This window comes from Microcebus murinus, chromosome 4 (assembly GCF_040939455.1).
Source record: "Microcebus murinus isolate Inina chromosome 4, M.murinus_Inina_mat1.0, whole genome shotgun sequence".
Lineage (NCBI taxonomy): Eukaryota > Metazoa > Chordata > Mammalia > Primates > Cheirogaleidae > Microcebus > Microcebus murinus.
The window spans coordinates 50,356,873-50,370,310 of NC_134107.1; the positions used below are offsets into that span (position 1 = coordinate 50,356,873).

The window sequence follows — 13,438 nt, forward strand, 5'->3', positions numbered from 1 at the left end:
CCTCACAGCAATTACATTTCACAGGACAGGAAACTGAGGCTCAGAATGGCTTCCTAGCTAGCAAGTGAAGGACAGAGGTTTCGTCAAGTGGAGACCCACGTCTTCCTGACTTGGAAGCCCATGTTCTTTTTATCCCTCAAGGCCACCCTCTTCCTAGACCGGTGGTTCTCAAATGCTAACATGCAACAGACTTACCTGAATGGCTTATTAAAACACAGGTTCCTGAGCCCCACTCTCAGAATTTATGATTCAGTAGGTTTGGGTTGGGCTCAAAAATTCATTTCTCACAAGTTCCCAGATGATGGGAGGCCCGCACTTTGAGAAACATTGTCCTAATTAATGGTGCTTCCCAACCTCTTGGCCACCCTCCTTGGAGGCTTCAAAGCAATGCCCCTGCAGGTGGGGGTCCCCAGGTCCCATCCCTAGGCTACCCCAGTCTTCTTAACACAGCTAGTCTTCAACCTTGGCTGCACATTAGAATCCCCTGGAATATGGCCGGGTCCCACCCCCTGAGACGGTGCTTTATAGGTTTTAAAGCTCCCCGGTTGGCTCTAATGTGCAGCCAAGGTGAGAGCCCTGCCTTTGCCTGATTGCCTTCAGGCGAGTGTCCTTGTGAGTCCTCTCTCTCTCTCCCTCTCTCCTCCCGCATCTCATTTGCTCTCAAATCTTCCTCCTCTTCCAAGATCCAGCCCACAGCTTGGCCTTTTTTCCCTCAACGACCTTTGCCAAGACCCCAACCTTTTAACACTTTGCAATCACCCCAATATGGTGACATTTAGTTCCTAGACTGTGTCACAGTCCCCTGGTAAGTCCCCAACCCCTGCAGAAAGCTGGACTCTTAATTTCTTGTTGGGCTTCAACAATCTAGGGTGTAGGTAGATGTCCAAAGAAATGACTTCAAGGATGCTGGTTCATCGTGGGCCACTTTTACCATGTGAGAACCTGGCAAATACAGTTGTTTTCTGCCTTGTGGTGGGTTCTAGAACCTCTTGTAAAGAATGTCCCACTGTGACTCTCTCCTTTCCACCTCTATCAGCACCCCCATGAAGGTTTTGGCCAAATACCACCACTGCTGCCCCATGCTGGAGGCTCCACGAGAGATTGTCTCTAAATGCCTCTAAGATACCTCACTTTTCAAGAGCAACCACTTGTTAGGCCAGCAGTGTTGCCAAGGAAACATCATTTAACAGAGGAAAAAGAGCTGCTGAAGAGTCCCATTGTTTAGAAGACAAATGGTACTTCAGTTGTGCCTTGAAAATGTTTGTATCAGTAAGTGATGTAACTCACCCCATTTTGCTCCTGTGAATTTTTCTGGGAGGCCCTCCTTGTCTCTCCCTCCATCCAACCCATGATTCTTGCATCTCAGTCTTTGGTGACAGCTTGGCGACAGTTCCAGAATTTCCATGGAGGCTAAGGTGTGATGTAGGTATGGAGGTTTTGATAGAAGAGAGCATTAAATGATTGAAAAATACATAAATTGGCCATACTGACGAATGCAAGGGCCTGGGGGCCTGGTGGAGTGTTGGAGGCAGGAGGTTGAACTATTCATTCAAATATTTGCCAATTCCACTTGGTGGGGCCTAAGCTAATAAAGGCTTACTAAGCCCTAACGTCCTCCTCCTGGACAGATGCCTCGTGTTTTACAGCAGTGGTTTTCAAACCTTTTTTTTTTTCAATTCTTCATAACCTTTTGTTCAACAAAATGTTACATGAAACCAACTGTAAGGAAGACAAAAGAAGATCTGCCATGGCCGGGCTGGGAGAGGGGCCCTAGAATCCCATCCACAGTGGCCCCTGAAACCCCTTCTTGGAGCCCCCAGAGCTCGACAGGACAACCTGGTGGGAAGGGCCCCGGCAGTCCTGTTGCCGGTTCTGAGCAGGGAGAGCAGGTGGCTCTCGGGAGCCGAGCTCCTGTGCCTGGGCCAGCCTCCGCTGAGGTTTGAGACCGGGCGGAGGTGGAGGCCCTCCGAGGGATGGGGACATCGGGCTGCTTGACTTGGGGAAGGGACATAGGCCCTGAGCTGCCAGGAACTCTCCCTTGCCAGGACCTTCTCCCTAGGCTGGGAGGGGAGAGAGCGACTACCTACCTGTGTGCCCTTGCACTTTTATTAAAACCCTCATGGCCTCAGTTTCTTTATTCTTAAAAGTGGAAGGTGGCCACAGGCAGAGAAGTTACCTAGCAGAAGGCCAGGTGTATAGGTCTACAAAAGTATGTCTGTTTTCATCTCCCCTTTCTCCTCCTAACGCCATCCTGCCCCCAGGGACAGAGTTTCTGCCACTGAGATGAGGCTTGATTCATGTGAGGGGTGGCTTCTGTGCGGGACCCTAAGTCAGGCTTTGCCAGAGCTGGGCACCCCACACCCACCAGGATGGGAAGGGCAGCTGAGGACACGCAGGCAGCAGGGTCCACCTGCATCCTGCAGGCTGAGAGCCCCTGTCCCGAGGTAGGGGACTGAGCAAGGGGAACCTCCAGCCGTAGGAGGCTTTGCCCGACCTCGGCTCTGTGGCCCTGAGGGGCTAGTGAGCAACCTGGGTGCTGTGCCTCCCTGGCCGGGCTGTGCAGCCAAATCTTAGTCATACCTCCTATCCCTGGCCCGGAGGCAGGAGAGGAAATGCCACTGAGACCTGAGGTATGAGGTTCTTCTACCTCGCAGGTGATTTTGTCTTTCTCTTGCAAGCATCAGAATGAAATGTCGGAGGCCCGGTTTGCAGCACCGCTGAGCTGTGTGGGGCTGCGTGGAGAGTGAGCGGAATCAATCATTCACAGCTGGGAGGCGCTGAGTGGTCCGGGATGTCGTTTCTATGCCCCGGGGGTTTGTAAAACATCCGCAGACAGGATAACAGCTCGCCTAGGCTGAGTTACAGGAGGGCCGCTGCTGTCTCAGCACTTCGCAGCATCTTTTACTACGCGCCTTTTAGGAAAGGCCCCTCCAGCCTCTGGTTCTCCTAGTCCAGGCCCCTGCTTCAAAGGGACCTCGGTGGAAGCTGGTCTCCCAGCCATCCCTCTGCCCTCCAGCCTGGGAGGCAGGACAGGGAGGTGAGCAGTCCCATGTGTGGCTCTGGAGTCAGACTGCCTCCCTCCAATCTCAGCTACTGTTCGCCCACTGTGTAACTTTGGACAGGTTACTTAAGCATTCTGTGCCTCGGCTTCCCCATCTACAAAATATGGGGGGGGGGGCGGTAATAGAGTACCTGCCTCTTGGAGTTATTACTAGGATTAAATGATATAAAGCACGGAAATCACTTCACATCCGGCACATAGCAAGAGGCAAAAACATTTCAGCTTTTACCATCAGGAGTCTAAGTCTGGGTATATGAGCAGCAGTGCTGCTGACACATGGGGCCAGATCTTCGCTGTGGGGCTGTCCTGTGCATTGCAGGATGCTGATGGCATCCCTGACCTCTGCCCTCTAGATGCCAGAAGCTTCCAGCATCCCCTACCCTGGCCTCACAACCCAAACGTCTCTAGACATTCCAAGTATCCCCTGGTCGGCAAAATCGCCCCTCACTGAGGGCCACGGTTCTAAGTCACTTCTTGCTTAAACCTTCGAGAGTCCCTGCTGCTCAGAAAGCTCAGCCGTGCTTGCTGGGCCTGCAGGCATGGAAAGTGGGCATCTCGCACAGAACTGCGCCCCTTTTTGTGTTGAGGCCATTGATTTATTCAGTCTGCTCCCAGCTGGGCTTCTGAGATGTCCAAGTGAGGACGTGAGGAAACCCTGTTTGCCAAATCTCTCTCTTTGATCTGCCAGCCTCGTGGTTACCCCAGTCAAGATGCACTTTGTTGTTTGCTTTTTCAATAACAAACAACTGTCTGTCCCTATTATGATTTTCCCAGACTCGGGAGCAATAAACAACTGCGATGACAGCTGTACCCGATAGTCAGTGCACACACGTCCCTCAGAGCATCTCCCCAGACTCTTCAGTGCAACTAAGTGCATAAAACTGATTCCAGCTACTACCTGAGTGGCCGCCCGTGTCTGTGGAGCCCATCCTGGAGCCAGGCCCTAACGCCAGGGAGGAAGAAGGGGATGGAAGTGGCTGGCTCCCTGCTGTCCTTGTCTTGCAGCCCATACTCCCAAGCCTCAGGAAATCTGTGCCCTGGAATACAGTTGACTAAGAGCCACACCGTCCTGAGGAGGTCGGTGCATCCAGCCCAAGGGCATGACCAGGTGTGCACCTTTCGGAGGGAGGCCAGGTGGCAGGCGCAGGCTGAGGCCCCACACTGTAACACATTCAGGAAAGGCTTTCTGGAGGCCGTGAGTTCTTGTTCCTATTTCCAAAGTAGCAAGAGGTGGAGCAGGTGAGTGAAGGAAGGCGGGACAGTTCTCACATTAGTGTGATCAGGGCCATTACTTTCTGGTACGTTCTTGGTTGCTCCAACTTGGCTGTGGCTCCTTCAGGACAGGGACTGTTGGCTTTTCTCATCTCTGTAATCCTAGAACCCAACTTAGACATTATTTCTTGGTGGAATGGATGAAATAGATGCAATGCCTAACTGCATGACTGTTTAATTTTCTAAATCCTACCAGTTGTCAAATTCTCCCTCAATGCCAATAAGCTAGAAGCTGCAGTAGAGCATCTGCTTTCCTCGGTGGTGACCTAGAAATCCAGGCCACACAATGGACAGTGTCAAGGCTCCAGTCAGCAGCCCACCTGTTGCCCAGCGTAGCTTTGCCTCTGTGTTCTGGTTATGTTTCCACATTGAAACTGGGCATTCCGTATTTGGCCTCTGCTCAGAATCTTGGTCACTGTGATCCTTCACCTCTGTTATGGGAAGAATCAATCACCTTAGTCATTTTGACATGTATTTACATAGATTGACAGAGGCCGATACCTTGTAAGGTGACCTCAGAGAACAGATCTTAGTGGTAATAAATGCCTTTTGCCTGTCTCCCCAGATGCACTCTCCACCCACTTCCTTCCACCCCGGAAGGCTGGCTTTATGGAATGTCCCAACAGGCTCCCATGATCTCTGGTCTCCAGTTGGGTTCTGCCAATGCTCTGGCCCTGCAGGGGACTGGAGTGAGAGGGGAGGTGAAGTTGGGGTTTTATTCAGCACTGCTCACCATCAACCCCAAACTTTACTCTCGAGTCAGCCTTTGCTCACAGGCCCTGGTAACGGCTCTCTCCTTTCATCCCGTTGGGCCTAAGGGTGGCAACATCTCCATGTTACTATCCCCAGGAAACTGTGCTCTCCCTTGTGGTTCCTGACACCCTACCCACACATTTAAAAATTGTGCCTTTGTCACACACTCCAGATCGCCCACCTGGAGCGTGCCATCTGTTTCCTGCTGAGGTCTTGACTAATACACTGGCCTGAGGGGTGACCCTGCCTGCCCTGCACCCCTCCCTGGGTGCTCAGAGAGACTCCTGAGGGTTGGGAACAGCACGCCACATGGGACTGCCCTTACCCTGCTCTCCTGCACTGCCTTCTTATCACCTCTGTCCCTTTTGTGGCCTAGCACCTAGGTTTAAAAAGTCCTTGTCAATCACCCTCTTTCACTAAAGCAAGAAACATGTCATTTTACCATTTTACCAATTAATCAAAAATATTTGCCAATGAGAACTTTTGAAAATGTCAAGATAACAAGAGAGACCACCCTGAATATTCTAACCTAAAGTTGAGAAACGTGGGATTTTGGTTTCCCCAGGGGGGCCTGATCATGTGGGATGGGAAAACAGAGGGTGAGTTCCTTTAGTAAGCGAGGAAAAGAGCTCGCAGAGCCCTGTGACTTCCCACTCGGTTGGGAAGCTGGCTGGGAACCACTGCTCAAGATTGAGAGAAGTTGCCAAAAACTTTGAAGGCCAAGGGTCTTGCAGCTTTCCTCTGGACCAGGCCCAAACCACCGCCCAAGGGACAGCCCTGTCCTTGTAAATGAGTTGTCAGAGGAGCACAGCCATCCGTGTATGTGTTTCTGTGGGTGTGCTTGCACTTCCACACAGAGTTGAGCCTTCAGAGACTGCGTGGTCCTCTGTGCCAAAGGAGGTCACCAAGCAGGGCTCACTGCTGTCCTCTGAAGGTTGCTCGCCAGGCTGGCCCCCGGCTGGCGTGCAACTGTGGCGTGCACTCTGGGAGCTTGGAGTGCAGGAGGACTCCCACCAGAACTGGCAGGAGTGGCTCACTGTGCCTAGGTGATTGTTCAGGCATCTCAGTCAGTTCAGGAATATGGCTTGTACTTAACAGTACGGTTTATGCTTAACGACTGCTTGCCTTCCGGAAGTGTGGGATTCTGGTATATGCCAGGCAGAGGCTGCCTCTGTGACAAGCTCCCAGTAAACACCCTGGGTGCTGAATCTCTCACATGCTTCCCTGGTAGACAGCATTACGTATGTGTTGTCACAACTCGGGGAAATTCAGCAAATCCTGTGTTATTCCACTGGGAGAGGACCCATGGGGCTTGTGCCTGGTTTCTCCAGACCTTGCCCAATGCCTTTTCCCTTTGCTGATTTGCCCTGTATCCTTTCCCTGTAATAAATCACAGCGGTGAGTATAGCTATAGGCTGAGTCCTGTGAGTCCTTGCAGAGAATCACAGGAGCTGGGGGTGGTCTTGGGGACTCCCCAATACACCCACAGAGCCAAACATATTTGCCATCTGGCTGTTTAAAAAAAAGTGAGCCAGCCCCTGCTCCGCACACCTCAGCGTGGACAGAATACGTGCTACACATTCCCGGCCTGCCGCATGCCCAGGCATTTTGCTCTACACCTATTGACAAAGCACAGGATATGGCACGAAATATTTATGAGGGAAGGAAGTCAGTAAGTCTGTAAATAATGGATTCAAGAGGTGTTTTTTATACTGTGGGTGGTGAAATAAATTTAAAAGGTTCTGACCAATGCTTTTCAATGAAAGAATAGAATAGAAATTATCAGAGTGCATTACGTATAGTAAGAGTAAGTTTTATTTTCTTGAAAATTTTGCTTTAGCTATACATGTGGAATAGATACTGTACTGGATCATAGTCTAAAAGGATTTCTTCTTGTCCATTGCAATGGAAAATAATCTGAAGGCCACCAGACATATAGGGTCCACTATATGTCCCCTGCCACCAGACAACCCAGGGTCTTCCCCAGCTGTGACCTCTTTGCCGGCTGTCCAGTGAGAATCACCACCTTCCCTCTTGTCTTTCTGGCCATTTGGCATTGACCCTCACTCTTCCTCCTCCCTCCACCTGCAGAACGTGTACTACACGAGCAGCCAGCAGATCCACGTGGGCATCCTGAGCCCCACGATCGATGACGATGACAACCGGTGCCTGGTGGACGTCAACAGCCGGCCACGGCTCATCGAGTGCAGTTATGCCAAAGCCAAGAGGATGAAGCTTCACTGGCAGTTCTCTCAGGTGACAGAGCGTGGCCATGGCCAAAAACTGGGAGAGTGGTGCAGAGACCCGGGAGGGTCTGGAGGGGAGGCGGGGGACACTTCAGCAGTAGTGAGGCCGCACCTCCAGGCTGATTCTCAGAGATTTGCTGAGTGCCCACCTACCATGTGCCAGGGATTCATATGCCGGCACAGGACGGGGCTGCCTTTCCTCCCTTTCTTCCTTCAAGAGGCAGAGGGAGGCCTGGAGGTGTGTGGTCAGGGAGGCAGCTGGGCGTGTGCCTGGAGAGGAGTGGCTGTTCTTCCTGGTCAGGCTGGGAGCAGAGTAGGCTTGCAGGCTGGACGCAGCTGGGAGATGGGTGGACACACTGGGCCCAGGGGAGGTGAGCGGGGATCACTTTGCCAGGACAGAGTGGAGTTCACACCTGATATTGTCTACAGGGTTTGCTGGGCCCTAGTTCAGCTTCCCCTTGGGGTCTGTGAATGGGACATTGCAGGAAATGGGTGGTGGGGGGATGGAGGTGGTGTAGGGCAGGGCTGGTGGCTTTTCAAAAGACAAGGTACTTACCTTGGAATGTTAAGAATGTGCAGGAGCCTGTTCCATTTAGGAGTGAAAGGCATTCCAAAGAGAGGGAACAGCATGTGTGAAAGTTGTGACATCAAAACCCAGGGACCTGCCAATAGCCAGATGGGGCTGGGTCCTGGAGGCACAGCCAGGGCAGCCAGAGAAGAGCCTGGAGGGACCACAGACCATGGCAGATTTGGCTCTGTGGGAGGTGAGGCTGTGTGCCCCCAGGGTGAGTTTAGGTCTGCCCCCTCGCAGGGATTGTGATACTGCATTGAAGGGGAGATTCTAGGAAGGGAAAGAGACAGGATGAAGAGTTAGCAGGAGGCTGAAATCCAGTTTGAAAGTTCCCTCCTCAACCTCCTCCACGACCCTGGGGCTGTCAGGGCCCTGCCCCAGCCACCAAGATGTCTCAGCACAGGGTCTGAGACTGACCCGAGGAGCTCAGCGTTTGGTGGTACGTGCTGGGCGTGCTGACAGGCAAGGCCAGGGGTCCTGGAGTGTGTGCCTCTGTGCCTCGGGAGGAGTGGCTGTTGTCCCTGGGTCGGGCTAGGCGCAGAGTAGGCTCGCTTCAGCAAGAGGGCTGCTTCAGCTCACTGGGAGGAAGAGGAGGATGGGCAGTGCCCTGTGGGCAGTCCTGGAATAGCCCCTGAAGGCCACAGCCCAGCCAGGTGCCTGCGGCTCTGGGGACTTGGCATCACCCAGATGTGAGTGAGTATTCCTGAGGGAAGTAAGCGCCCCGTCCCCTCGAGAGCCCTCTGTCTGTGAGCCTCGGCCTCTCCTTGTCCAGCCTCCTGCAGTTCCATGTGAATAAGCACAGCAATCCCACCTCTTAGATGAGAAATGAGAGAAAGTCACCTGCCAAGGTCATGTGGCCTGAGAGGGGTGGAGCTAGCTAAATCCAAAGCCCAGGCTGCTTTGACATCCCAGACCAGCACCCCCGCCCCCCCCCCACTTCTGCCTCCTTTCTACACCGCCCGCCCCCGAGGTGTGTCTCAGCTGGAGAGGCTCAGCCCCATCTCCCATGCAGATCCAGACATCTCGGAGCTATGGCTGGTCCTCCCCGCTCCCTCCCACCCCATCTCTTCTGCCCATCCCTGACTATGGCAGAGAAGGATATATTCCTGGAAAATGGGAGTCCTCCAGGAAAAGACACCCCAGATCCAGCTCCCTCCTTCCCTTACCTCAGGCCATAGCCTTGAAAAGGTAGCCCCGTGCAACTTCTGCTTGAATGGGCTTAGCAACTTCTGCTTGAATGGGCAGCATTGGCCTGTGAGGCTCAGAGCGCTGGGCAGTTTTCAACCACTTTAGCATACGTCTAATTTAAACCCCCAGAGTTGGCAGCCACATCTTTGATCCTTTTGCAAGAGGGAACCATTTGGGAATATTATTTTTAAATTCCTAATTTGCAGACCCAGAGCAGCCACTCTCACTCAATATTTAAAAATTAACATATGTGAAATTTTTGCTTAATGCAAAATGATCAATATTTATCAAGTGACCTGGAATCCATCCGTAAGCCCTCATTGGTGAGGAGTCGCTATTGACAAGGCTCAAAGAAACCAGGAGCCTCTTAAATGATTAAAGTCTTGTGCTTGGGCTAATTTTCTTGCAGCAGGTTTTAATCTTTGCAAATTACATGGGGATCCTACCAACTAGAATGTTCTCGTGCAGAAGTTGGGCTGAAAGGAGCTTTTACCAGATACATTTCAAATCTCCTTTCTGGTTTCAAACACATTATGCATTATTTACTCTCCTGAGGACCACGTTTAAGCTCCACAGACACTCAGGCTGAATTAATTTCAAAATAATCTAGCATGATTCTCCCAGGTTCTCCTACAAAGAAGATAGACATTTGCATATCTTAGTGTTCTATCTCATAGCCTGATTTTCTGTTTAACAAATAAAATGAATTTCCTCTAACCCTCACAAGCTCTTCTGAATTTTCAATGCTTCAGGCTGAACCAGGGCAGCGTTAGATACTGACACGGAGAAACCACATTTGATGAAAACATCTCTTGGCAACGCTGATGCGTGGGGCTCTGATGAGCAATTTTCCAATGATGAACATTCTTTCTTTCAGTCGTTCATCAAACATTTATTGAGCACAGGGGTTCGGCTGGAGGGGTGCAGATATGAATCAGACTCAGCCTCTGCCCTCAAGGAGCTCGTGGGCATGTAAACACACAGCACAACTGGATGATGAGAGCAGAAACAGAGTGGTGTGCAGCGTTCTGAGAGCCCGGCATGACCGGCTCTGTCTGCAGGACTCAGGGAGTGCTTCAAGTAGGAGGCTTATTTGATCTAGAACTTAAAAAGTTACAGAAACAGTTTCCAGGCATAGAAAGGAAGAAAAACATCCCAAGCAGAGACTCTGCCTGGGCTAAAGCATGAAACAGCCGAGCATATGTTAAGAATACGAATCCCTTGTTCAGTGTGGGTAGAATGCGGAGTTTGCAATGGGGCACGAGGGAGGTGAGACCCAGTTGGGTGGGGCATGATGGTGGTTGTCGAAGGGCAGGCCAAGATGTTCGGACTCCACCTTAAAAGCAAAGGGAGGGACCAGGGCAGGTTCTTAAGCAGATTTCCACAGAGAGGTCTGAAAAATTACCCTGGCCAGGCCAGGGTGGATGGAAAGGAAAGGGGCGTGGGACAGGCAGCAGTGGAGGAGGACTTTGAGAGACATTTCAGCAGTCTGTTGCATGTAGCGATGGATGAAATGATGGTAGCTGGGGGAGGGCTGTTAATCCGGGACCACTCCCAGCTCTGTGTTTGGAGAACAGGTGTTGAGCAGCCAGCGCTGTCTCCCACGAGGACGCAACATGACAGCCAGGCGCTCCCACATCAGCACGTGGTGGAACGCTGTTGATAGTAGCGGTGGTGGATGTTGCATTTAAGTGATTTTTCCAGCCTGTGATTTCCCCGGGGTTAAAGAATTTCCCAAACTGACTGTGCTGTGATTATAAATTCATACTGTTAAGTATATGTCTTTCAATCTTTTGAGAGGACCCTTCATACTGAGATTTGGGGGATTCTGGGATTCGGTGGTGCAGGGTTAGGGAAGGCGGCATTTGGTCAGTGATCCCTGGACCAGTGGAAGGAGAGGGAGGAGGCAGACACCAGATCACTACGGGGAAGGCCCTGGTTGCAGGACATATGTCAAGCAAAGCAGTGGGCTGCCTCTCGGGAGTAACGAGACCCCATCCCCCAACCACCACTGTTACTTTCAGTGGCTAAGCACATGCTAGAGTCCTCTTCCCAAAGATGTCATTGAAGGGATTCTTGCCGCAGGAAGGCTGTTGTTATGATGTATGTCCCCTAAGCTTCAACTTCCTTAAAGTCCATCTATCTGTTTGAATGCACAGCTGATGGAATAGGGACTGTTTAAGACCAGAAAGTCCCCAGGAAGGTCTGAGCGCTACCTGCAGATACCTGAAGGGCTGCCTTGCACAGGGGTGAGCAGGCTTGCCCTGTGTAGCCCTGAGGGAGGACCAGTGGGGGAAATCCAGGCGAGTTTACAGAGCTGCTTTCTCACAGCCATGAGGCTGGTGGCTTGGGGATCGGGTGAGTTCAGAGGGCCACGAGCAGGTCGTCAGAGGCTCTACAGCTCCAAATGGAGCTGGGCTGGGTGACATTAAGGGCTTACTAGCTCTGAAATTCTGTAATTCTAAGCTCCTGAAGTTAGACTGCAACCCCTCTGGGCCAGCCTGAATACAAAGCTCCACAAATTAGAGAATGAGCCAAACTCCTTGTACAAGGGTCTTGATGACACTTGACAGAATCCTTCACCCATTGTTTCCCCCTATGGCCCTCTGTTCATAGCCAGCAGACCAGAGGACAGGACTGCGTCTCCCGCTTTCACTGTCTCCAGCACCCAAAGGAAAGCCTGAGACAGAGGAGGCCCCCGGCATGCCGTTGATCCAGTGAAGGGCTCTTTATAAAACAAAATTCACAAATCTTAACCAAAGGCCTCCTGTGTGCTAGGTCTTGTGCTAGGTTTGTGGGAGATCCAAAGATGAACAAAGTCCTACCCTTAAGGACTATCCTCAGATGCACGCATGCTCACTGCAAAAAAAAAAAAAAAAAATAGTACTACAGTATTTTTCAAGGACATTTCTAGGTAATAGTCAAAAAGCCCTGCTTAGTTGGAAAATCCTTGGATCCTACAATGAACACTTTTAGGTGGGAGTGGCTCCCAGCTGAGATGCACAGACATGCATGAAGTGGGCTACTCAAAGTTACAGGATAAACGTGCACTTCTTCCTATAACTTCGGGTTTGGAGGAAGGAGGTGGAAATATTTTATACTAAAACAGATGTGCATATTGTATGGCATGGAGTACAAATTTGTATAAGTATTTTTTAAAGACGGGAGCATGTGATGAAATGTCAGGGTATTTATTTCGTGCCTCCTCAGACTTTGGGTTCTGTGGGGGAAGCTCTGGCCAGGCCCAGCCGGGAGTCCAAGGTCACGCAGGGCAGCCCCCTGTGCGTGCTCCGTTCTCAGAGTGGCATTTATGCATTTTCCAAAAGGAAAACATGGAGGATAGCAACAGAGATGTCGGTGAATGCCAGGAAAGAAGAGATTTTCAGGACTACAGGGAGACTGCCCGGAAGAGAGCTGAGCCCAGCGCCAAGGCTGTCTGTCAAGGGAGAGTTGGCTGTGATTTGTGGGGTCTAATTTGATAATTTGATGCAAGATGAGTAACCCACTCAAAAACGAACCTATTTGCAGAGCGAATTTCCCAGGGAGCACCGCTAATTCTGCCAAAGAATTTCTCCACACGGGAGGAGGAGGAATCCGTGACTTTCTCCCGCTCCAATCCCCGAGCGCTGTCAGCAAGTCCAACTTCGAGAACCTTTTGTGCTGGAAAGAAAAGGCTATAATCGGGTATTTCATTATGGCTCCAGAATAAGTCAGCCTTTCATTTCCATGTCATATGAAGGGGCAAGTGTGGAATTGTCCAGTTTTGAGGGACTGACAAAGCTTTGTTTAGGCCCTGAATGTGTTCTTAGTTATTTTTAGCCTGTGACAGCCAGCACTTCCCTCCTCCCCGTCATCGCACAGACAACAGGGCCAGGGCCAGGCACGATGGCTCAGCTCCCCACTACCTGCGTGAGACTTTAAAATGTATTTAGCAAATATCTATACGGTATTTACTAAGCGCCAGGGACTATTCTGTTTATAAATATTCCTGAATCCCCATGACAATGTTATAAGGTACTTTCTATAATTATCCCCAGTTTTACAGATGAGGAAACTGAGGCATAGAGAGATTAAGTAGTTTTTTTTCTAAAGCTGAGTCTAGGAATTCTGTGCCTGGGGCCCATGCCATGGTGCCTCATCTCGCCTCTGGAGAAGCGGTAGCCACAGCCACGGGAGTCTGGGGCCGGGGCTGCCCTGCCGAGCCAGTGCCTGGTGTGTGTGAACTCGCAGGGTCCCTGCCTCCTAGGCAAGCTGCCCCCGGCCACCTGCTGTCCCCATGTCCCCCGCCACCTATCCTTTTGTACTTGATGTTGCAATTACCCCATGTTCAGTCCAAGAGACCATCAC

At 51.3% G+C, this 13,438-nt stretch overlaps 1 protein-coding gene across 1 annotated transcript in view; it reads left to right on the top strand.

The window, feature by feature from the left end:
- Nucleotides 1-13,438, top strand: part of GALNT18 (polypeptide N-acetylgalactosaminyltransferase 18) — a 315,434-nt gene that overhangs the window by 295,537 nt on the left and 6,459 nt on the right. Inside the window, exon 10 of the mRNA XM_012785619.2 lies at nt 7,178-7,342. Within this exon, the coding sequence (XP_012641073.1) occupies nt 7,178-7,342 (165 nt within the window). The remainder of the gene's footprint in view (nt 1-7,177; nt 7,343-13,438) is intronic.